Source organism: Seriola dumerili, unplaced genomic scaffold (assembly GCF_002260705.1).
Source record: "Seriola dumerili isolate Sdu_G_001 unplaced genomic scaffold, Sdu_1.0 BDQW01000018.1, whole genome shotgun sequence".
Classification (NCBI taxonomy): Eukaryota; Metazoa; Chordata; class Actinopteri; order Carangiformes; family Carangidae; genus Seriola; species Seriola dumerili.
Window position 1 is genome coordinate 2,300,573 of NW_019174273.1, and position 26,425 is coordinate 2,326,997.

The following is a 26,425-nucleotide window of genomic DNA, read 5'->3' on the forward strand; positions in this document are numbered from 1 at the left end:
CGCGCTCTGGTTGGGGAGAGATTGAAGAGAGCCGCAACGGAGAGGTCCCGTTGGAAGAGAGAAAGACGGGAGGAAGAACACTGAACTTTAACGGTTTAATTCCACTGTTTTCGGTGAAGAAGTCGTCCTCGGGATGCGAAGTTTAAACGGTGCTTTTTTTATTGCGGAATGTCGTTTGACGCACCGGCGAAGCGCCATGGACGGGAAAACCGGAGCGAGAAGCTGCGATAGTACTCCTGTGATAACACTTCGACAGGGAGCTTTTAGTATGTCTGTTTTATAGTGAGTTCATACAGTAAATTATCTGTCTTTAGCTGTGGCATCTGTTTTATCTCATTTCATACCCCCAGAGCTTTTAATTACCACAGGTTTGAACGGTTTTCTAAATGTTGGCTAACGGTAACGGAACGGTTCGGGGTATTTTACGTGTAGCTTAAAGCGGCGTCCTGTCTGTCAGTTAATGAAAACAGATGAATCACATGCCTCTGATCCCTGGAACTGGGAGTGCTGCTGGGTGCTGTTGGCTGTCTATGTGGGACCGTTTCTACTGGATTCTACTGTTTGGAGCTTGTATAAGTTAGAGTTTATGGATGTCCTCCAGTTTCACCGTGAATAATTAATTTAAAAAACAACAACATGTATGCTGGACGGAAAAGAAGAAAACCGGCACAGAAGGGGTAAGTCATTATTAAGGTTATTTAAAGGGGAGGGAAGTGTTTTTTATCAGCTACTGATACTAATTCAGGTTATTTAAGACATTTCACTTAAGGTCCCTCTATTTAGCATTATGATCAGCAAGTAAACATGAAATAAATGGTTTATAACACACGATAATGTAAGCTAATTGTGATATATTTGTTAACAACTACAACTCCTGTGCTTATACATGGACAGATAATGAATGCTATATTAAAACACAGGTGTAATGATATAAGATGTCTCAATAAAAGTTAAAATTGTCAAATACAAACTTAATAAACATTTAAATGTTTTTATCAGCGTATAACTATATTACAGGGTGTTAAAAACATTTATTAGAAGTATACATACATTTAATCAATTATTACAGCCTGATCAATAGCTATGATTTACTGAAGATAAAAGTGATTTAACATCTTAAAGGTTTGATATCTTACATGTATATGGGTTGTCTTTATTCTAAGACGACATTTAAAATATAAGAAAGATAGAGCTTGATTGATACACCTATACACAAGTAACGTGAAAGCTATCAATATGTAAATAAGCCTATATTAGTGGGAAAATATAACTCCCAAAGTTTAGCTGTTGCATTTGTGTAATATGGTGAAATTCACTATGATAATTTCTACCAAATTAATATTTAATATTGTACAAAGAAAATAAAGCTTCCTGTCAGGTTTTCCATTCTGGGCTGTAACAATGAATTAAATATTTGCTTCCATATTATGCTGCACCACACACATGCAGAATGATATGTTACATATCCAAACTGGTGTAGATAATAGACTCACATTGGCTAGTTCAATATATTGGCAGTATTATCTTATCACAGACATATTGCTATCAGCATATATATCAGCTGGTAAATAAGAAGAAATGTCAGCAGAGAAAATTCAAACTTAAGTTTAAGGTAATAAAAAGTGTCTCCATTAGAGAACACTGACCAGTGTATTTTTCAAATGTAAAACGTTCAGTAAATACCTTCTTAAGAGCCAAATTTAAGTTGCATATGTTATTTATGTTAAAATAAATCAGCCAATATTTTTAAATCAGATTTTGTTTTGAATTCTCAATTATGTATCAAGTATCATATGGAATTAGTAACGTATGTGCAAAGAAAATCAAATCAGGTTTTCAATTCTGTATTTTATATTTGTTACTTGACCCTTTAAAATCTAGTTCGCCCTCTTATTTCTCCTTGACTAGCTTTAAGATAAATCTTATTCCATTCATATATATATTCTGTTTCAGCTGCTTGCAACTCTTTAAAACATGATATTTAGACTTTAAAGCTGTGTTGAGCATAACTTTATTCCCAAAATTCCCAAAATTTAGGCTGAGGATTTGGTTTCAGCAAACATATATCGTTGTAACTCTACATGCAACTAATTTTCTGACACCCCTGAGGTGATAAACATTCACATGATGAAGAGTGATTTAAAAATGACAGTGTTTCCTTCATATCCAGAGTCAAACAGACCCCTGCTGAAGGCGCCAAGTCCAACCCGTCCAAACGCCACCGTGACCGTCTGAATTCAGAGCTGGACCGGCTTGCCAGCCTCCTGCCCTTCTCCGAAGATGTCATCTCCAGCCTGGATAAACTGTCCATCCTGAGGCTCAGCGTCAGCTTCCTCCGTACCAAGAGCTTCTTCTCAGGTAGGACACCCTGCTCTGTGACAGGCCAGGTTGTGGAGGTGGGAGTGATCTGATTTACAAACCTCAGTTTCCTCTAACTTCCCTTACACACTGATGAAGCCTTACACAGTGAAGAGGGGTGGTAATCTCCTTAAAGGGAACTACAACCACATGCTGATTGGAAGCAGCATATTATGGGTTGTAAACTACTGTAGCAGCATCAGCAGTTGTTTACAAGTGGTGACTGACAAATCTTGAAAATTAGACTGACAGAGAAAGATAGAGAAGCTGGTAAATGTCATTCTGGGGTCTTGAAACAGCTGCTCGCCCTTTTATTTCCCGCCTGCTGAAATACTGAAATAGCTTTTCACACCTCATACAGGACCTGCGGACAAAGAGGCAGAAAACATGCAGAAACAGACAGGGCAGGAAGGTTTCAAGTAGAAAGAAAGAAGGTCGGGGGGGGTTTCTGGAGGCCAGGTCGGACAGGAAGGTTCAGGAGTTTTTGTATTTATTGCTTGGATTATATTTACCATTTGCTGTCAATAACTCAGCCAAAATGTGCCTGTTGAATGAGGGAGACATATTTAGATTTAGAAATGGGTGCTGGGTGGTGGGGTTGTTAGGTGAGGGTGATTTTGAGGTCGTGACCTCTGCGTCTGGGCTGTCTATGAGCCAGACTCTGTTTAAGAAGTGGTGCAGTGCAGAGGATTGGCTTTGTTGAGGAGTTAGCGGGCTTACAGGCATAGCACATGGATTTTGGGGATGTAGGAGTGTGTGTGTGTGTGTGTGTGTGTGCTTGGCAGACTTGAATGTGTTCACAGATTTACTATTAAAATCAGATTGTAAGTCTGCCCAAAAGCAACAAACAGCCTTTAGAAATCTGCTCAGCCAGAAAAATCCTTAAACCTCTCTGAACATCTGGAATATCTGAATCCCTGTTTAATGTAGGAGGCTCAATGCAGCATTTACAGGGGAAACAGGGAACATTTGATTCCATTAACAGCTCAAACTACCTCCAGCACAAGTTTCAGCAGTTTTCTTGACTGTAGTCAAACCACTCACTGTGTTTACAGTTGGAAGCGTGAAAAGTGTGAAAACCCATAAATCTGACAATCTGCATCTCAAAGTTGAAAAATGGATTGTGATATCAACAAAATCAGATCATATGTCTGATGTTATATTGAGCTTAAAGATTCCCTTTTAGAAGACTGGTGACTGAAAGGCTGGCTGCATAAAGAAATACTTGTCTAAGACCTAAATGTGCAGAACGATCATTTTCTCATAAAGGATCTGCTTGGAAAAAAAAAAGATTAATCGGTTGATTTCATTTTATTATTTGATTAAAGATATTGTGAACTACAATGACACTGAGCAGAATTTTAGCAGTGAATTAGATTTTTTTCCTCTGAGGTCTGGTGTACGTTGTTTGACATTGGCCTTGGTTTGTGCTCTCTTGAGTGCCCTTCTGGTCTTTTTTTATCTTTTTAAAGAAATATCCCAGCATATTGGTTTCACTGAACTATTTTAGGCTACAGTAATTAACAGGTCAACAGACATCCAACCACTGTCCTCCTTTAAACAGCTGAACAGCCTTTTAAAGACTAAAACTGTTCCACACAGACCTTAACTGGCCACCGTGATTAAAAACACATCAGACATCTGTGTCACAAACCGACCCTGCAGAAACGGGCCAGCACCACATATCTAAGTGCATGAACCCTGGATGACCCCTTCTTATCATAATGTCTTAATACAACGGTAACGTATTGTAGGTCAGCTCCTCTTGCCCGTGGCCATGAGGCGACACTTGTCCCAAAGTCTCAGCCACACAGTAATGTAGGTCTGAGGAGACGGCAGCGCTGCATCGAGCAGAGAGGAGGTGGGAGGAGGAGATGAAAGCCTCTGAGAATAAAAACACGGCGGGATAATCCACTCACGGACGCTTTACAGACCTTTTGAAGAAGGAAAGGGGGAGACAAGCGCCCACTTTTCAACTTTTGACTCCTGCAACTGCAGAGAAACCCCCGTTTGTATTTTATTTTTTTACAGTGATAACTGGCACAGAGTCCTTGAAGTGTTAACCCAGAATCCCTCTGAACAGGGAGCTGAGTGTGTCATAATTCAGTCAGTCCCCAGGTTGAACTCACCCTCTGTAAGCACATGAAAGAATTAGGTTAGGTTCAGGTGGGGTGACACATAGACTCCTTGTGTTTGTGTGTCTTGATGTCAGCCTAACATATGCAGACTGTGAGCTGCTGTACCGAACACCACCTACCTGGTTACATGGCAGAGACAGACTAAACCAAGTAGAATCCAAGACTTTTGTCAAACTTCACATTATTTGTTGTTTCTGTTTGTGTCAGCTTTTCTTCCACCTCATGAAGCAGCAAATGCAGGAGAAAAAAATTTTTTTGTGGAGGTCAAGACTTTGTTTTGTGTCTGTGCTGCATTCAGGATGCCTGGTAAAACTGAGGAACTGTACGGTTCAACCACGGTCAAGAAATAACTGTCAGTCCTCTGCTGCATTTTTAGCAAACATCTGTATTTTCACATTTATCCGATTGGTGAGAATCCAGTCTGTAAGTGTAGTATCACAGTGTTCAGACTGGTGCCATTACACTGTGTGTGTGTGTGTGTGTGTGTGTGTGTGTGTGTGTGCACGCGTGTATATGTGTGTGTTAGTCCACATCTGTCTCCATGTTAAGCCATCTGCCAAGTGCTCAGAGCAGATTAGTGCTTACTTATGTAATAAAGCAGCAGTGTATTTTCTATTGTTCTCCATTACTGTCACATGCTGGTTCCTCGTTGTTTGTGTCCATGATGTAAAGGTAACATTCTGTTGACCTGTTCCTTCTACCCGATAAATTCAAGTATTCAAACTATATTTTGTACCAGATAGACTGATAGAGAGATATTCTGTCTGAGGTTAATTAAAACAGTAAGATAAAGTCTTCTTGGTCCGTCATGAATATTTAACAGACATCTCTTTAAGCCCAACACCCACAAACACGCTGTAGTTTGCAGATAGTCTCTCTTTGTTGATGGTGTTGTTTGGGAGGTGCTCTCCTGTCAGCGCTGCTCTCAGCTGAGCCATTGAAAAATTAATTTCGGTCACAAACCTTTTGAACGCGGGACGGTGGGGGATGACATGTTGGATTAGATAGGTCATTGTTTGTGTCATTGTCCCTGCAGACTGACTCGACTGTGGAAGACACTCACTGCTGACAGTGGTTTGTTTTAATCTGTAACTACTACTGCTGAGATGATGGTTGGAAAATTATTTTTTGTTTGTTAGTGAATCATTTTGAAGATATTATACTGGGGCACAACTGTCAAACTCATTCTGAATGACAATAAAAAAAAAGGAAGATAAATAATCATTTAGTTTGGTTGATGATTTAAAGCTCAGTCCTGAATGTTCATGATGTGTTTATAGTGTCTTGGGCCGGGCAATAATTCAGTATCATTGATTGAAATCTCTGTAATCTCTATCTACATTAACGATTCCAAGCAAACTGTAGTTAAAAACAACAAACTGATTTGTCACAGTTTTTCTTTTATACTGTATGTATGTCTGAATGAATGCCTAATAATAGTGGATCACAGCTAGTTGGAAAAAAACTCATGATTTGTTTTGCTTGTTAATTTTGCCTAATTATGATATATATCAATATTGTTAGCATTTTTATTAAAATGATCATGTTGTTTCCAGCAGGATTACCTTCCTCAGACAGTACTTGCAGTTGTTTTTCTTTATCTATCCCTCATCCAAATGAGGACTCCTCTGTGCCTCTATAAAGTGACTTGGAGGCCTGAGGAGTGTCTGTTGTGATGTTTTTATCGGCTGTTGGTGTCCTCATCGCCCTCCGTTGTGCCAACAGATGTCCCCTCCCCTTTTCCTCTCGATCGCCTCGGGGTGTTTTTTCTTGCCGGCGGCTCCAGGTGATGACGTCAGGGCACAAAATACCCCCTCCACCCCTCCTAGCTCTTAATTATTGATAGTCGACATGCTTTTTCTGCTTCTCTCTTGGCCCTGTGAGCTTCCACTACACTGAGCTCTGTCACCAACAGACAGAGGTTTGGATGCAGCTCAGTGAAGAATTATTTTTATATGGCCTTTCCACAGGTAGCACTGATGATACCAACCATACACTTACCTCTGAGGCTGGTGGACAGTGTTCACCATAATAAAGAGATATGACGGAGCTGTATTGATTCCTGTGGGGAATATGGGTTGAGATCTGATGAAGCAGTTTCAATGGTCGAACCTTCAGCCTCTGTATTTTCTGAGATTTCCTCTTCCATTAACGTCAGTACTGCTGAAGAGCTCTTTGTTTCTTTCAGACAAAATTGATTTTGTCCTCAGGGTCAGCGGCACACTGCTGTCCTCTGTGTTTCTGTCTCAGGGGTCACAGTGAAACCCCTTTGAGACGTTTTGTCTGCCTGACTCTACAGGAAATGTTTCAGTCACAATAATTGTCAATACAGCTTAAACACACTGAAAAAGCTTATGTTTGTTTCTGTTTATTTGAAAGCCAATGAGGTGAAACATAGAACATCTGTCTGTGTCTCTTTCTGTGTCACAGTTGTTCAGTCACTTGTCCTGATTTAATCTTTTTTGGATTTTGTGATTCTGTCTTTGCCTTTCCTACAGGGAGTACTCTGTCCCTCTTCTCACCTTCTTTTAGAGTGTTACTCCATCCTCCATCTTGTGTCCTCAAATCCCCTCTCTGTCTCTTTCTGTAAAGGTGTTACTCCCTCTGGCCTTGCTTTAAAAACAGCTCTCATGAAAATGCCTCTAAAAGTTGCCACAGGATGCAGTATACACACTGATATATCTGCCCAGTCGATGTTTTTGTCTAACTCTAAAACATGATGACAGATGATATTTCAGATCGATAAATTACCATCACTTATCCTTATCCTCTCTGTTTCTCTCTCCATAGTGGCTCTGAAGAACCAGCTGTCCAATGGCATGAACAAGAGGAGCGACCACAATGATGAGAGTAAGACAACAGGATCTGCAGACGGCCACATACCTGAGGGGGAGCTGCTGCTGCAGGTTGGTGAGAAACAGGCGGTTCAAGCCAAATACAAACGCTACCTGTTCAGGGGTGGAGCTATGAGCTGTGGGTGGAGCCTGTTGCTCACTACTTTACTGTAGTACAGACTCTGACCTTCAGGTCTTGAATGCAGAGTCACAGAGAGAAGTAAACACACATTTCTCTGACCTGAATCAGTTTATTGATAAATGCATTGATCCCAGAGGAGTAAGTGGGTCACCACAGCAGTGAAGAATCAAAGACGTGTCAGTGTGGAGGGCAGCAGCTTCCTGCCTTCAGCTGCTCTCTTCCATTACAGACAGCGGCTTATGAATTATACAGAGCCGGTGAACACATGTATTATTGAAGGGAGGGGGGTTTGGATGAAGGACGCGTGTGCGCGCGCGTGTGTGTGTGTGTGTGTGTGTGGTTCTTAGTGAAAATCAACTAAAAGACTCAAAGCATTTAAAGTATTCTTGCATATGTCACAGTATATCACCAAATCTTAAACCCTTCATATTATCTACCGTGTGTGTGTGTGTGTGTGTGTGTGTGTGTGTGTGTGTGTGTGTGTGTGTGTGTGTGTGTGTGTGTGCTGCGCATAAACACAGGAACAGGAAACAATGAACAGCTGATTTGAGTCAAAATGTTTTGGGGACATCCTTCTTTTATGGTAAATAGAGAGACAGGAACATAAACACAGAGTTTTCCTGTGTTTGCTGCCAGTGTTTTTTGTCTTTGGGTTGTCATCTCCAAGGGAACAAACTGGCAGAGAAAACAAACATTACTCTCTGCCACACACACACACACATGCATGCACACACACACACATTCTCACACACATACACACACACACACACACACACACACACACACACACACACACACACACTCAGTCTCAGGAGAGAGAGCGGTTGACCAAACATGAGAGTGAGAGAGAGGGATGCGTCTCCTGCAGACAGATGAATCTACAGTAAATATTTATACACAGTGCATGTATGCCACTGCACACTGTATAGTGTGTGTGTTCATGTGTGTAAAGTGTGTGTGTGTTGGACAGTTCTGGGCGTGGTCACTTGCTGTAGGTTGCAGTTTTTTGCTCAGTTTTTAAAGCTTCAAGCTTTTAACAAGAATGAATCTGGATAGATAGATAGAGTAAATAGAATAGAATTTTTTCAGATTGTTTTTAATTCATCAATAAAATCAGAGACTGATTGAGATAGGAAAGTCTTATATATTACAGTTTTTTTCGATTGCAACACTAAAATCAAATGTATTACACAATTATCAAAACATGGAGCAAAACCACTATACCACTATAAGCACAATGTCAGCCTCACACACAATATACACAGTGATTTGCAAAACACTAAACACATTTGTATACATTATACACAGAAGTATATCATGATGTCACTTCCTTGCAATTCCAAAGCACTGACTGTTAAATTACCACATCTATGAGCCAGTTGGTAAACACAGCCATCAGGTGCACAAACACATAATTGCTTAATTGTAGACACACCAATCAGGTTTAAGCGCTATAAAAATGCAGCACGAGTTCACCTGTCTTCAACCAAAATGGAAGGAGTCAGAAGAAGAAGAGTGAGGGTGAGAGGGCGAATCCACGGCGGAGGAGAAGGAGGTAGAGTAAGAGGAAGAGGCAGAGGCCATGCCAGAGGTAGAGGCCGAGGTGGAGGTAGAGGAAGAAGAAGACCTGAAGCAGGAGGAGAACGTGCTCAAAGAAGAAGAGGACCAAATTTATCAAATGAAATTCACGCAACACTAGTTGACCATCTTGTCCGTCATGCCAGTATTGGCCCTTACAACACACCTTGCATTCTCACATTTTTGGACCGATTGGACAACATCGTCACAGCAGTAAACCAAATGCACCAGATGCGATATATTGTCATCTGGGACAATGTGTCATTCATCCTCTCTGCTCTGGTCCAGAACTGGTTTCAACACCATCCACAGTTTACATTACTATACCTTCCACCATACTCTCTGTTTCTAAACCCAATGGAAGAGTTTTTCTCTGCATGGTGGTGGAGGGTTGACGATCTCCGGCCCCAGGCTCGGGTACCCCTCATTCAGGCCATGGAGGAGGCCTGTGACCAAATCGACGCCGCAGCTGTGCAAGGATGGATTTGACATTCAAGACGGTTCTTCCCATGTTGTCTTGGCGATGAGGATATCACCTGTGATGTTGATGAAATTCTATTCTATTCTCTATTGTACTGTCAGATTTTTTTTTTTTTTTACTGTAATTGTAACCTGTACTGGATACAATAATTTATGTTTGTCTGATATTTGCAGAGTTGACAGTGTTATGCACACTACTGTAGTAGCATGAAAACTGGGACATGTTTTGTTGTGATTCTCCATGTTGACATGTTGACTGATTTGGGTGTATGGAGAGAAATAAATTATATTTTCATCAGTCTGCAGCATTGGTCTTGTGTAGTGTTTGGTGAATTTATTGTATATTTGCACTTTCTCTGTACTTCACTTACAGTACCCTAATCACTGAGAAGTATAATTGCTAAAAGTGTTTTAGGTTAAGCACAGCAGGGTGTAACTGGTTCAAACAGAATTAAGTCATATGAAACGTGTGTTTCATATGGTAACAAAATATGGTTTTTATAAATTAGTGTAAAGTTTTTACGTGAGTGTTTCATTTTGCAAAGGATCTGAGGTGTTCTGCTAATTGGGTGTGTGGTTGTGCTAATTGTGTGTAGTGTTTTGAAAAACCGGGCCCTGTTTTCCAAAGCGTGCTTAAGCAATCGAAAAAAACTGTAATGTCACTGCCATGTTCTGCCCATATGATGGTTGAGCACCAGAGTTCTTTATGTTCCTGAGTACCACCCTGTTCGGTCACCTGTTTCTGGATCAGCTGTGCCTGCTTCCCTGCCTGTAAATTGTGGACAGTCTTAGTTATTAAAGCTCCTCCTTTGCACCCAGTTCTCTTGACATCCTGCACAGCCTTCATCCAGTCAGAATGAAGAAAGAGGCAACCCAGAGAACAAGCAAGTAAAGGTTTTGTTAGCAGAAGTCAGTTTTGGCGAGCATGCGTACCACACGGGCTCAAACACCCTAAGCAGTGAGTCCTGGTTTGACTCCTGGTTTACTGCATGTCATTCGTCTACTCTCTCCCTGCATTTCCTGTCCATCTCCACTGTCTCCATCAAGTGCAGACATAAAATGGCCAAAATAATAACATTAATAAAAAAGAAGTCAGTTTTGCTTCCTCTCTTTCACACCATATAGTGAGACCTCTCTACCTCTAAAATGTGAATTATTCAACCGCCTTATTCTAGGTCTGATGCTAATGCATATTTGACATCATCTAATGTCAAGTTTTGACCCAACAGCAATGATTTGAATCTGAGCCTGAGGAAAGTGTATTAGCACGTGTCTGTTCAGATAAAGACTGGATTCCTACGGAGGTCATCATCATTATCATCATCATCATTATCTTCATCATGGAGGTGTAGGCGGATGCTAACAGGATGCCATTGTCACTCTTTGCAGCGACGGGACTCAGTGTCATCACCTCCTCACCAAGCCTCAAGGAAGACGAGGAGAAAGAGGAGGAACGGTGATGGAGGTGTTAGTCATCCAGTAGTGACCTCCTTCTCCTCCCTCCTCCTCCGCTGCACGTCTTCTCTTTGAATTGACATCCACTCGGCTCCAGCCTTTCCCTCTTCCTCCCCATTTTCCTCTTTCTGCCTGGGGGAGAAGTCTCATCCCTGTTTTTTAGTTCTCTTTGTCTTTTATCCTCTCGTCTCATTTCTTCTTTCTTTTTGGTCTTAAAGCCTTTGTAATGGCTGCAGTTTGATACTTGCCTGATAGTTTCTTCTAAACAAATCAGCTGTGGGGGGGGGGCAGACTACCTTCAATCAAGCTATCAAAACATGAAATTTCCAGCAAGCAGATTTCATGCTGAGATTCTTCATGTAACTATTAAAGAATGTGACAACAAGAGCTGGATGTGGCATTTCCACATTTGTCCTTTGACATTTGGGTTTCAACAGGTGAAACTACTCGTGTTGAATCCTAATTACAGGTGACACGTGTCCTTATTTCCCCAACTTCTGTTGTCAAAAAATGGCCTTTCCGTGCCATTCCTTATCTTCAGCATTTGTTTGCCTCAGTAAAGGGAAGACTTGGGCCCTTCCAGTGACCAGCCTTCCTCTCAACATGCATTGTAACCATGATTATAATCTTTATAAGCATGAAACAAACCGTATGTTTTCTCTCTGCAGGCCCTGAACGGCTTCGTCCTCGTGGTAACGGCTGAGGGAATCATCTTCTTCTGCTCCCACACCATCCAGGATTACCTTGGCTTCCATCAGGTAAAAGTCACTTATCTCTGGCCTTTTCTTATTCCTCTCGACTCCTTGGATCATGCATTGTGTCTACCTTTAGTTTGACTTGTTTCACCCAGTTGAGAAAGATAACATTCCCCCCAAACACAGCACTGAGACTCTTGAAAGGATTTCCAATCCAGCAAAGGGCTGCACATTTTGTTACATGTGTTGCATCAACTACAGAACATGACTTTAAAACATCAGAGATTGAGGGTGGAAGTAGGCAGATACTGTTTTTCCTCCTTGTAGAGCTGAGGAGAATAAAATAAAGTCCAGATCTTTCTCCTCATGTGATCTTAGAACAGAGACAGCTTTACAATGCTGAGGTTTGCTAATATTATGTCCGATAAATTACTATAACATGAAATGAAAATACAGAAATATGTTTTGGTTGGAGCCGTTTATATTCTTACCATCACAGTAGTCATGGAGACTGAACATGTTTTGGATTATGAGGAATTAGCTTAGGCTGCACCTTTAGAAGGCAGGTGTCTCCTAGGAGGGGTGGAATTAACAGGCACAATGAGGTTGATGGTAAGCAGACCCAGAGAGCAGCAAGTGAACACATCGTCCTCAGCGCCCAGAGGACTGAAACAAATGCACATATGGAGAGAGAGGTTTAATCCAATTGGCTTCACAACAAAGCACCACAGCCCCCAGTCTAATCTCATTTTAGAGAATGTGATTATCCAATTATCTAAAGTCTGTCTGTCTGTCTGATACATACTTACATACATAAACACATTCACATCTAAATACAGATTGTAAACTCACACAATAACACACTGTACATCGACATGCTGTACTCAAACACATCTTTCCTCTCCCTCACACACACACACACACACACACACACACTTTTTGTTGCCAGGTCAGGGTGTGAACATCACCTCTCACCCCTCATTTCCCCATCCACCTGAGGCGCGTCACCTCTCGTTTTCCAAACAAACCTAAATCTTTGGTGAAGCAGCTGCCTCTGCTCACAACACACGCAGTGGGACGGCTAGGGAACCCATAACAAAAAAAAACATTGGGTGTCAGCAGCTGTTATAGCACCCTTGAAATAAGACACAACAGTGAAACTAGTAGGTAAAGAATAAATCAAGCATACAGACAAAGAGGGGGAAGAGGGATGGAAAAGTGGTCGCTATCATGGCTGTGTAAATGTCTTAGCATCTTGTGCTAAGCTAAACTAAGCACACTCCTATCCCTACAGGGATGTTTCTTGGATTAGTTGGGCACAATTGCTAGAGTTACCAGCAAGGCTTCATAAAGCACAAATACAGTTAATGAGAAAAATAATTCCCCTTTTCATTTTCATTTCATGTATTTCACATAACACCTCTGCCTGTTGAAATTCCTTTCTGGTGACCTGGTTTTGACCCCTCCCTCAGTGGGAGGGTGGTTCCACTCTGGTCCACAGCCAGGTCATGCTGGGTCTTGACGACAGATATTGGGGTCACAGCGGGTCTTTGGCTCCATTTCAGCTATTTGAATAAAACGTTCAGCGACACTTGATTTCTCTTGGCTCCACTTCAAGGCAAACGGAATCAAACGCACCCCTTAGAGAACCTGCTGACAGTTACTGCTTCAACAAAACATCCACCTTTACCCACATAGTCTCATAAAATTTTGAAATGTATTTCTTATGTGCTACTAATTGGGTGGTATAATTTCACTAGTATTTCATGCAGCTAAACTTAATTTTTTTTTTTTCTGAATGTATCTGTGATAATAAACTGTATATCTCTAAATATAAAGAGAAAATGTATCCTGAGCTCTGTTTCCTGTGTGCTGCTCTCCTGCCAGACTGACGTGATGCATCAGAGTGTGTTTGAGCTGATCCACACTGAAGACCAGCAGGAGTTCAGGAGAAACCTGCACTGGGCCCTCAACCCCCCTGCTGGCCTTGGACCCCCCCTGGATCCCTCGACAGGTCTGTTTCCTACAGTTCACTTATGCAGTATCTCCATGCTGTGTCTGTGATGAGCTGGTGCAGGAGAAAGGTCTGGATTATTATTATTTATTATAAACTAACATTTCCTATAACTCAGTGATGGTTTCTCTAATAAGTGAACCAAATCAAATATCAATAGACTGATTGATCATGTTCTGTAAGGAGATCAATGTTTGAAAGCCTTGTGGACAGGCAACATGAGGTGACCTTTAAATAAAGGCTCCTGAGATATGGTGTAAATATTACAGTGTATACACACACACACACACACACACACACACACACACACAGAAGCACAACACAGCAGTGGACACATCATCAACTAAAACAAACTCACAGTCGTTTTCACACATGCTCTTACTGTACATACTGTACACACACACAGACACAGACACATGCGCACACGCATGTCATTTTGAATTAGTTGAGGGTCAGCAGTCGGCAAGACACACAAACTGCACAAACACACACACCAACAACAGATCAAGGTCAAGTTGTCTCTTGATGTACAGTATTTAGACAGTTTCATTTTTGTTCTTCAGGCTCTGAGCTTCAGCACATTCAGTTTGAAATAAAATCATGGAAACTACATTTAAGTCTCAGCTTTTATTTAAGCAGGTTGACACCAATATAGAATGAAGTAAAATAGTAAAATAGAATTAAATATTTAATAAACTCAGATGGCGAGTCGGTGTCGACCCCTCCCTGCCTGGTGAGCTACAGCCCTGACCAGCTTCCACCTGAAAACTCCTCTTTTCTGGAGCGAGGCTTCGTCTGCCGCTTCCGCTGTTTGTTGGACAACTCCTCCGGCTTCTTGGTGAGATACAGATTAAGATACATTTGTTTTCCTAAAGCGTGGTACAGTGTTTTTTTGGTGTATGATGTAATGTCTGGTGTGCTATGACTATATTTAACCAGGGAAGGGAACGTTAGATGAACTAGTTTTATAAACATGATGATATTAGTTATGTACAAATAAAGTGATAAAATGAATCCATCTTAGCGGTTCCTAGTGTTTTGAGGCCTGTTGGTTTTGCTGGCAGTATGGCGTGCCACCTCAGAGTCCCTCGGGGATCAGAAGCCACCATTTACTCCTGTAATCCGCCTTAAGAGAGCCTCGGGGTCGTGGGGAAAAGGGTTTTAATCCTCCCACCACCCAGAGGAGACAAGAGCAGAGGGAGAACTTGCTTAGTCAGGGTTGGTAGCTCCTGACCTGCCTCTGCTGCTCTCACTGAGTCAATTAGCTGCTGATGGAGGAAAACATGCTGCGGTTCAGTGGCAGCGCAAATCCCATAAACCTGTGGGGGAAAATGGGGCAGGGTCCCAGATGAGCAAGGCATTTAAAGGCCACACACACATACACTGAACTGCTGCTGATGTTTACAGAGAGGTCAGAGGTCCAGGTATGGACCTTTAAGAGATTCATTGTCTTGCTCGAGGGCTCATGAAGGGCTTTGAATCTGCATCTCTCCATCCTCCCTCCCAGTGTGTTTGCGTGAGCAGTAAGCCAGGTTTGTACTTGTGTCTACTGGTCGCTATGGCTTTGTTTTTCGTAATCCCTCCTGCTATTCAAGGCTAGATTCCTGACATCACGGCTGCAGGCTCTTAAACCCACCAAAGTCAATTAACCAGAGCTAACGGGGGGGGGGGGGGGGTCTTCACACGAGATGCCACAGGGTGAGAGGAGGACATCTGACAGGAGAAAGTGTTTTCAAGTTTTGTTTGAGCTCGTAAAACTTCCCTATTGACTGAAAGTTGACTCAACTAGACCCCCTAAAGGTTTCTGTGATTTCTGTTCTGTTTAAATGCAGATTAGTTAGTTACAAACTCAGATCTCATCAGCTTCTAGACATGTCGGTCATGGTCAAACTACCTTTACTGCCTCTTTATATTATTTTCTATTTGATTAAAAGTGAAATTACTGCTTAAGCATTTGTAATCTCTTTTTATGTCATTATGTCATCTTATGTCATGTTTCCTCAATAAGCTTTACATAAAGGAGATCTGCCTATGTAACAATACAAGTAAACAAATGAACAAAATCATGGGCAGATGATAATCACAAAACCTCCATCTATTGACGGAAGTCATTATTAGCAATTTGTCCATATTAGCCCAAACAAGTGGAATTGTACCTCACTTTGACTCACTGATGAAGATGATGAAAAAGTCTCATGACAAATGAGTCACTTGCTGGTGTAAATACTGTAATTTACTTTGTGTTGATGATTGCCAGATTCATGACACTGTGACACTGTCTCGATATTTAAATCCTTACACCAGATGCATCAAATCCCAGTCTCTTCAATATCGTATCTAAACAGCGTACAGTAAGTCGTGATCAGAGGTGGAGTAGATGGAGGGGATTTCTGAAAGAAAAACCCAGGGGACCCAGTGTGTTCAGGATAAATAAGACTAATGGTGTTTGACAGGGAAAAAAGACTCGCTCGTCTGCTCTGGGGGCTTGATGCCACAGTCTGAGAGAGAAAAGAGGAAGAATCAGAGGCAGGGAAAAGAGAAAAAGATTCACATCCTTCTCTGTAGGTCTTATTTGTTCACTGTGATGATGCAAATATGTCAGAATCAATGTGGCACTGATTTACTAACATGAAATTGGTCTGTTCTTTCAGGCGTTGAACATCCAGGGTCGGTTGAAGTTCCTCCACGGTCAGAGCCGTCAGCATTGTGACAGCAAGGACAGCACGCCGCCTCAGCTCGCTCTCTTTGCCATCGCCACACCCCTCCAGCCTCCAGCCATCCTGGAAATCAGAACAAGGAATATGATCTTCAGGACCAAACACAAACTCGATTTTACACCCATGGCCTGTGACGCAAAGTACATACAATTAAAACTTCAGTTTGGATGCAGATGATGATGATGCTAGAATGACTCAACTGTCAATTATTTAGCACAGTTGTGTGTTAAAGTTTGTTACTGATGTGTGTGTCCACTGATTTTCCTGGACTTTCAGGGGTAAAATAGTTCTGGGCTACACCGAGGCGGAGCTGAGAGTTCGTGGTTCAGGTTACCAGTTCATCCACGCTGCCGACATGCTGTACTGCGCTGAAAACCACGTCCGAAGTAAGTCACAGATGTTTGCTGTCTACATGGTTTACATCACAGTTAATGAAACTGAAAGGTTGCAGCTACAAATCACTGGAAAGACTGATCCTTGAACAAAGCCTGCCAAGGCGCTCTTGTGCAAGGCAGCAAAGCTTCAGCTACTTTCACGAAGTGTCTCAAAAATGTAAAGGGTTTCATTGCTGCTAGGAAGAGTTTTTACCTAAAACTATGACTTTTCCATGAATCAACCGATCCAGGATCAGTATATAATCAGATTGAAAGGTGGCTCAACATTATGCAACATACAAACAAATACTGTGTGTCTGTAGCTGATGGAGTGAATCTCTGTGTGGGAGTCAAATGTCCTACTTAGCTTGTGTACCGGATGACCCGGTTAGTCGTAACCATGGTGCCCTCAACACCCGCATCACTGATACCAGACACGCTCAACCACACACATACAAACACATACTGTATGCATGTGGTCATGCATACAGAAGCAGAAATACATGCATATGCATTTGGTAGCATACAACACAGATACATGCATGTTCAGCATGCTCTGATGCACACACAGATGGGAGGGCAGGTTTAGCTCAGACAACACAGACTCCAACACAATCCACATAGTAACAACATGTTAACAACATAATAACAACATTTTGAATATTTTGCTGTAACAAGTCTACTACTAATTCAATGTCCTTTATCCTCAGTATGCTCACTCTGGTCAAATCTGTACAGTGCAGATGCCTTTTCACTCCTATATTAAATAATAATAATAGTAATTCTGTCATCCACCATGCTGGGTTTATGTAGGGTCAGCAGAGATGATTGGGCCTGTTGGAGAATACAGACATTTACTCCTATAAATGAAAAACAAAATGAGGCCACAGATCTAACCAACAGAAAACTTACCATTTTCACTTGTCTGTTTTGTTGAAAGTGATACAGCTCATCGTTAGAGACATGTTGGGTTAAGAGATTCCTAAGGGCAGTGAGATATTGTGTTTTGTATGCAGTAGAGACGCAAAAAGCAAGACTCAAAACTAGTGTAAAAATATAATAATAAATAATGGATGCCAATAGTAAGGGATATATGTATGTCATTTGGTTTGTTGTTATCAGTTTTGCCCCCTTTCCTTTGTAAAATATATTTAAATAGAAACAAAAATATAAATACAAATAAAAAGTGACAAAAAAAGAGAATGATTATGTTTAATTAGTTTCAGGGAGAATGAACAAGTTGGGCTGTAAAGTAAGTTTATAGTTCAGCTTCACTGTTTTTTCACCTTGATGATATGAAGGGATAAAGGTTTTTCCTCAAACATAAATATTGTAGTTCCTTCTGAAGGTCAGCAGCTAAAAATACATAGTGATGACTCTGACACTGATACAAAAACTATTTAGGCAGTTTGGTCAAAGCAACTCTGATATGATTGTCTTTTATGATTTTGTCATTTCACATGAAAAGTATTTAGTGTTTTATCCATTCATCCATTTTTAGTCTCTGAGACAGACCATAACTGGACATGAATATTCTCTTTTTAAATCCAGAATAAATGTCACTTGTAATAGTTTAAAACTGCCAGTATATAAGAACCTGACAGCAGAGATCGGTTGGTATCAACTGTGGTATATTAGTCTAACTTACAGTCTTTCTATGAGGAAGCATTGTTGTACTGGTTTGGACCTGAGACTGTGTTTCACTGTGAAGCTTGTTTAGAAACTAGACAACACAGAAACACGACCAGCACCGCAATTGCACACACCAACAGACACAACACTGAGCCTGGAGATGAGGGATTTGGGTTGAGGGATGTGATGGTGTATGTTTGTGTGCTGGGTCACATAAGTGTGCAAACAGGACTTGTAACATGTGCAAGTAGCCAAAGTGAACATCAGCATGTAGCCTCCATCTCAGCAGCACGGAAGACTGAGCAAATGCAGTGTGAGTGTGTGTGCACTGCGGGGCGTACAGAACGTAAACAGCAGTGACACGGAGCCTCCAATGTCTCGTCTCATATGATTCCAGTGATAAAGACGGGCGAGAGCGGCCTCACCGTCTTCAGGCTGCTCACCAAGGACAACCGGTGGAAGTGGGTCCAGGCCAACGCCCGGCTCGTCTACAAGAACGGCAAGCCGGACTACATCATTGCCACCCAGAGGCCTTTGGTGTAAGTGTAGAATGATTCCACCTGGATTTTTGAGTTTCACTTTATTCGTCTGTTAATTTCCTCTCTGTAACATCTCTCTCACAGGGATGAGGAAGGAGGGGAACACCTGAGGAAGCGATCCATGCACCTCCCTTTTACCTTCGCCACCGGAGAGGCGCTGCTCTACCAGACTGGTTATCCGCTGCACGGCTTCCCTGATTCCTTTCAGGGCAAAGCCAAAGGCAGCAAGTCCAAAAAGGGCAAACTGGACAAGAGCTCTGAAGATGACCTAGACCCAAAGTCCCTGCTGGGAGCACTGATGAGCCAGGATGAATCCGTGTACGTCTGCCAGCCAGACACAGAGCCTAAGATGTCCTACCACAGCAGCCTTTTTAGCGAGCAGCAAAGTGAGACTGATGGTTGTGGTAGCTTGTTAAGTGGAGACAGCTGGCATGTTGTATCTAACGGAGAGACAGGGAGATGCAATGGTAAAACATCCAGTTATGATCCACTTCTGTCCACTCTGGATTCCTTGTCTCTAGACGGTGACGAGACATGCTCCAACAGCGAGCTATTCAGCGCTCTGGAGAATCTAGGCCTGAACGCCGAAGACCTGGAGCTCCTGCTGTTGGACGAGAGGATGATCCAGGTGGAGCTCGACCCCAACCACATCCCGACCCTCAGTGACCTTCTCACCAACAACGAAATCCTCTCCTACATCCATGATTCTCTGGAGAGTGGCACTGAGGGAGAGGAACAAGGGACCAGAGGTGGATTTGGACCCTCAAGCCATCCACCAAACCCAGACTCAGCCCCAAGTGTCTCCCAGCGGGCATGTTTGACACCTACTGTCCCTCCAGCTCTTCCAAGCAGCAGGCAGCCCATTGTCCAGCTGTCACAACAGATGCAGCAACACATCAGTGCAGGTGAGCTGGTGAAAGCTCAACCGGGGCAGAGCCAGTCCGTCTCCCAGCCTGGACCTGTGGACAGCAACATTTTACCTGGGATTCCTAATGGCCACTGGGTGGTCACGACGGAGAACCACCATCATCCCAGCAATCACACCCATCACCACCAACATACTGTTCTCAAAACCCCACAGGTGAACGGTGAACATAAACACCTTAATCCACTTCTGGGAGCAGGTCAACAGTGGCAGCTCCAGCAGGACCACCACTCAGTCCAACTGCAGTCCCATCAGCAGGGGAGCAGCCAGATTGCTTTGTTGCCTGGTTACCAGAATCAGCTTGGACTGACAACACCCGGATCTTACATCCCAAACGGACACACAGCCTTTCCACCAAACATGGAGGTCAGCCACACACGTTACAGTATCTCCAACACACCACATGCAGGTGGCACAGGACTGACAGGTGTGATCACACCGGATGTTTATCTCTATCAGAGGCCCTACCAGCTGCAGGGTCACCACATACACCAGCAGCAGCAGCAGGTGTTGCAGCAGACTCAGGTTCCTCCATCTTGTTTGCCCCGGTGTCCCACCCAGAGCTCTGCGCTTGACTTGGAGCAGTTACTGGGTGTGTCGCAGCCACAGCACAGCCTGGCGTCATTAGAGGCCTACAACATATTCAACAGCAGTGCAGAGGAGACCACTCACAGCAAGGTAAGAGACCAGAGACATGAAGGGCACATGATGAAAAATACTACAGGTAATGATTGTCAACCTAAGCTGGCTCAGTACTGTTACAAACATGAGGTGAGGTGATTGGGAATCAGAGTGTAATAAACATATCAGTGATTTTCTCTGGAAGTCACAGTGAAGCTTTAAACTCCGCCCATCAGGTCTGTGTGGAGGTGGTTTGATCACATTTGACTGACGGTGCCTGGCAGCACAAGCAAAGAGCCCAACAACGGTCAGCTGATTTTGATTCAAATATAAGTAAATCTGATTTGGCCTATTAAATAAACATTCTGTCAATCAAAACACTTTTATAGAGTTTAATCCAGGGTGACTGCAAATAAACAAGTGTCATGAAACTCAGAGGTTAGAGGGTAATATCCTGTTTTATATAACATTCCCACAGGGAAAACAGGGCTTATGCTGCATGTCTACGAGCAGGTGACTAACAGTCATCCTGAAATTGCTTCCCACTAAGATCTTCTGTCTCATGTCATGTCTGTTCTGTCCTCTTTTCTTTCTGGCCATCTCAAAACAACTAAAGCTGCCAGCTCTCCTCAAAACTGTTTGGTCTGGGAGCCAGAGCCTTTGTTTGTGGCCCATCAGTGAGGCCTGAAGTCTGTGTTGCCCGCAAATATCAGTGAACATCAACAAACCAAGGGTTTGTCTGCAGAATCTACAACTCCAACCCTTCAACCCTGCGCTGTTCTCTTTCACTGTCATGGAAATGGATTTTTTCCGAGTCAGCACACAGAGGCCCAGGGCTGGCATGGAGCTCAGTGTAAACTGTGATGATGCGACCAGACATGCCATGTAAATAAGACAAGGGGGAGATGGGTCAGAGCAGCAGAGTCTGAGAATACGGTCGACTAGAATCTAATGCAGCAGATCTGTAGAAGCACTGAGGTTTTATCACTTCTACAGGAAACATTCTTTGGGGGTTTGTTTTATTTGTGCTGAATATTTTTGCAATGCTCAGTGTGAAAGTGAATGACCTCGAGTGCTCGTGCACCAGGCAGCACCTCTACTACTCATTCAAAATTGTTTGCCCAAATCTTAATGTCTTTGCTGAATTGTGATTATTGGTCACTTAATTCTTCCGGTCTTTTTCAGCATATACTACATAGAAGATTATGATTCAGTACGTCAGTGCGTCTGAAGTGTAGAGCTAAAACATTAGTCAACTACTCCACCAGTCGATTGACAGAAAATCAATCTGAACTTGTTTGACAATCAATTAATTATGTACGTGATTTTTTAAGCCAAAAAGCTTCTGAAATATTTTTTCAGTCTTGTGTAAAAGTAAACTAAGTATCTTTTACACTTTGTGAAATTGTCATGGGCTTTCTATTATGTATGAATAGACTAGATACAGTAAGCCATTGTCAGGATCTTGATGCACTGTTGGAACTCAGATCCCAATAAGAGTATTTGGGTTGCTTAATGAGACTGTATAATGTTCAGGGGAAGCAGGAATTCATCTTTAAAGACCAACAAAAACTTTTTCCACTAATGACAGAGCTGTGAGGGCTGGGGAATGTCATCCTGAAAACGCTAATCAGTTAGAGTACAAAGAGACGCGCGGTCGGGGGTCTAGAGAAATTCTCATCGTAAAACATAATGAGGTAACAAGACCTCGCCAATCAGTGCTGCCAAACTGAAGTTAAACCAGGAACGTCTCAGGAGCTCCCACAACTGCCACCACTGGTTTATATTTCTGCACCAGTAGAACAAGTCGGCATTGTTCATTTAACTGTGAATAAACAAACTCAAACAACAGACATCCTGTTGGTTAAAAACACACAAAGTTCTATGAAAAGCTCTGCTGTAGGTTAAATCTCACCTTTGCTTTTTTGGATTTGTTTCTCAAGCTAGATAACTACAGTAACCTCCATGTCCATCATGTGATATCGTTACTGTGTCTGTGTTTCATGAGCCAGCACTGGACAGAGATGGCACTGAAGTCAAGTGCAAAAAATGTAAATTTGAAAGGTTAGTGTACGATAAAAGTTATCAGAAAAAACATCCCATCATCAATGCACTGTCCTCCATCTAATTCTTCGGTGTTATTGTTCCGTAGTGTTCTGTTTTTCCAAGCATGAAGAGCATCATTGGTGTTTAGAGCGATAAACAAACTCAGAGATTACAAAGGAGATATAATGAAACATGAGAGAATGTGCCAGAGAGAGGACAGGAAAGCAAAGCGGCAGTAGTGAGAAAGAGTACAATAATGAATAGAATAAGGTCGGGACGGGCCGCAGTCGGCCCCAGAGATGGTCGACCCCGGCAGGCATCCATTCATATCCGGCCCATTCAGCCTCCACTGTTATTCTTCAGGGTCAGTGACTGTCGCTGAAAGAAAAATACTGGCAGGCTGGGCAGTCAAGCATGAGCAGTGCTGACCTACAATTTGACTGTCATCATTACCTAATGCTGTGAATGCAGGACGGGGGGGGAGGCAGGCGATGCAGCAAGAGACTATTTTCAGCTCACAGAAGCAGGACTCTACTGTAGTTTGATTTACTTTCATTTGAGTCCCTGTGTGTGCCATCTGTATAAATCAGCTAATAGACTCATTGTTGCAGCTCTACAGTGTGAGAGAGACCTGCAGAGAAAAAGACAAGATCTACAGCACATAGTTGTACAAATGCTAATTTTCTAACTGGTAATCAAGTCTTTTAAAAAACAGCTGTTACTATAGCGGAACCAATGCAGTTTAAGCAGAGAAAATACTGAAAGCTTCACTGACATGATACAAGACTGAGACAGAAACTAGTAGAAAACAATAAAGAATAAAAAAATAGAGGTGAAAGCGTTTCAGTGAGTGACAGTTGCTGGGAGGACAAGAGTCGACTGTGACTGAGAAACAACAGAATCACTGACACTGTAAACATGACTAATTATTCACGGACACTTTATATGATTAATGCTATCCAGGGTACTTTAACTGTGTGCTATGCTAATGCTAAATAAACATCACTTGCAGATATTTCAGCACGTGTGAAAACAGACTCTGCTGCTAAACTCCTAAACAAAAGGATTGGTCAGCTGTTTCCATGTTTGACATCATTTGGGAAAATAACAGAAATATTGTAAACATCACATAAAATGACCTCTTTAATTTAAGAATTTTAACCTGAAAAGAATCTTTTTAACAGTTAATTTGATTTAATCCAATTTAATATGAAAAATGTTGCTGTATATATGTTTAAATGTGGTTTGAATTGAGGATTATTCTGCTGGTGTACTCACTGTAAGTCACTCTATATGACAGTATCAGCAAAATGCCTGAAGTGCAACAACTCAGGTTGTTGTGAAGCAGTTCATTTCTCACACACTTGAACTAACTCTCTGACAAACAACCTAATCTGTTTAGACTCACTGAAGGAGAATACAGTCACTGATGAAATGCAACAGCTACATACTGTAAATATTCCTCCCTCCCTCCCCTCTTTCTATCTCCTGTTAATGTCTCTGTACACTTCCTCCCCCCTCACTCCTTCCCTCCATCAGCCCTCCTCTTCCTCCTTCTCTCAGGACTTCAGGTCTGCTGCTCAGTGCTTATTTCCTGACATGACCTGCTTCATGTGATTAAGGTCAACAGTGGCTCCATATCTACATATAGTAACAAATACAAAGAGCAGTCTGAGTAATTGCATCTGTGAAAACCTTATCCAAGGTGAAATACTCAAACACAAGGCAAAAGAAGACATTTCACAAACAGAAACTGTGACACAAATAAAGAGATCAAATCCAATCACACAAGTATTGTCTTTAAAATGTGATCATGTTTTTCAGCTGGAGAACGGCTGCCTCCTCAACACAGCGTACATGAAGACGTGTCTTATGCCCAATGGAAATGGAGTGGTGACAGACAACATCCCCCACTCGGCCCCCGAAGGACTCCCTGCTCTACAGGACCCCCCAAAGTCTGGATTCTTCCTCTGAAGGGAGGAGGGCCAAGCATCAGTGGAAGGCTAGAGAAGGTACAGAAGGAAAAATAGAAAGATTATAAACTGGACTGACTCGACTGGATATGATTACACTATCATTTTAATGAAATGATTAGATCGAAGAAAAAAAGAGAGAAAAATGTCAACTCTTTTTATCAGGTTCTCTTGCATTTAAGTCTGATCCCATACTGAGACATCACACTCATGCTGCTCAGAGAACCGGGTTACACAGGTAACATAAAGATAGGTATGATGAGGATAAAAGGAATCAAGAGGAAGAAAGTACCTTTTTTTTTAATGTCACACTGTGTGTTATAATATTACTAACTAGTCATGTGCTCACTACAAGTTTTGTTCTCATGTTTGGATCAGATTTGTGTTTTTACCATCAGTAAGACGTCCAGTTTACTGACTCACCTGAACATCAACCTGCCAAAACTCATCAGCTCCTGATCTGTATATACACTGTGAAAGTCCTGAAGAGAAGAAGAGTAGACACTGACACTGAACCAGAGTGGTAACACTTTATCTGGATAGTCCCATGTTGATACTCAAATGTGACAAAGAGTTGATGACAAAATGTTGAACTCCTGACTCAAGATAAATCCCAGCCCAGGCAATCGATGTCTACCAGTTATTTTAGTGCCATATAATATGATAGAAAGCTTTAAAATAAAAACAGTGGGAATCAATTTCATGATGTGCACACTTTACATTACTCCTGACAATTTCCTGAAGCATTCTGCACCTTTTAAAAATGATTTTCTACTTCACAAGTAGCTGTTGGTTTAAGTTTCAGTCTGAAGTGATGTTCAAGTTTCAGAAACTTTAAAACCTTCTTCAGAGTTCATTTATCACAGTAAACAAGCAGTGTGATTACCGTCATGTGTTGCAAACACACACCATTGTCAAATGCTTTCTTGATGATGACTCAACCTTTTCCTGTATGATGTCTGCAAGTCTGCAACTTGATTTTTATTGAATTTTTATTTCTCTCCAACCGCTGAGACTAGAGGTTGTCCAGCTGGTGTGGATTTTTCTAACTTAAACAATGGCAGTACGCTTTGACAGACAGTCAGCGGTGATATTAAAAGAAATGATGCGCAGTTAACGGGCTGAAACATGCTGAGCCGCCTCATTTAAATTTACAGTATTTTAAATGTGGACATTTGGAGATATGTGGAAAACACTCACAAACTTGAACTTCCTAAAAAGATATTACAGGAGTGTAAGTACGTGCTGCTTTCACTGGTCTAGCACCTGCTGGTATTCTGTGTTTCCTCTCACAGGAGTGTGAATACTTAGTCTTTTACTCAGTATGTAAGTGGAGAAGGAACATTTACACAAACAGCCATGAGATTTGGACTGAACACACCAACAGATTATTTAAACATCGGTGTTTTGTTTGTCACCTAGAAGTAGAGGAATTGTAGGGTTAGTGGATGTTGTTCGTCCTGGTGCTTTAAATGTCAACAAAACAGCATTTCAATCCTTTATATTGTTGAGATGAGATTTAAACAAAGTGTAAAAGGTGAAAATCAGGAGGGAAGAGCAGTCGAAAGGTTTTTATTTATTGCCGCTGCTTCTGTGGCGTCAACATTTATCCTAATGCTGCATTTTAGCCTATTTGAGGTTTACAATGATGTGCACTTACATGTATATAACAGACATAATCAGAAAGGCTCTGGTTTGTCTGTCAGTGGCACTGAAGTCAAACAAAAAAGCATTTTTGTTTCCTGACCGGAGACAGTGTGAAACTCTCCCGTTAATGCCTTGTCTCGTGGCCACGGCCAGTCAGACTCCCGCTTACTTTACCCTGCAGTGATGTCGTGTGGAAACACTGAGTGCACTTACATGCACACACTAATCCATTAAGGACCTAATTGTAAATAATAGAT

At 42.0% G+C, this 26,425-nt stretch overlaps 1 protein-coding gene across 1 annotated transcript; it reads left to right on the top strand.

Moving 5' to 3' along the window:
* The first annotated feature begins 621 nt into the window (after positions 1-621).
* LOC111232729 (aryl hydrocarbon receptor-like) lies at positions 622-24,546 on the top strand. Its single transcript, XM_022760372.1, has 12 exons — positions 622-677; positions 2,171-2,358; positions 7,287-7,402; positions 11,654-11,743; positions 13,568-13,694; positions 14,396-14,532; positions 16,346-16,551; positions 16,688-16,797; positions 18,815-18,956; positions 19,041-19,342; positions 19,406-20,559; positions 24,373-24,546. Exons 1-12 carry the CDS (start codon positions 637-639, stop codon positions 24,520-24,522), a joined length of 2,763 nt encoding a protein of 920 aa, XP_022616093.1. The 5' UTR covers positions 622-636; the 3' UTR covers positions 24,523-24,546.
* Positions 24,547-26,425: the final 1,879 nt, after the last annotated feature.

What these genes read in the sequence shown, in the direction of transcription:
- LOC111232729 (XM_022760372.1), top strand. Translation starts at nt 637, where the DNA reads ATGTATGCTGGACGGAAAAGAAGAAAACCGGCACAGAAGGG. An exon ending in TACCAAGAGCTTCTTCTCAG is followed by an intron (nt 2,359 to 7,286) that starts GTAGGACACCCT and finishes CTCTCTCCATAG; the next exon opens with TGGCTCTGAAGAACCAGCTG. An exon ending in AGGGGGAGCTGCTGCTGCAG is followed by an intron (nt 7,403 to 11,653) that starts GTTGGTGAGAAA and finishes TTCTCTCTGCAG; the next exon opens with GCCCTGAACGGCTTCGTCCT.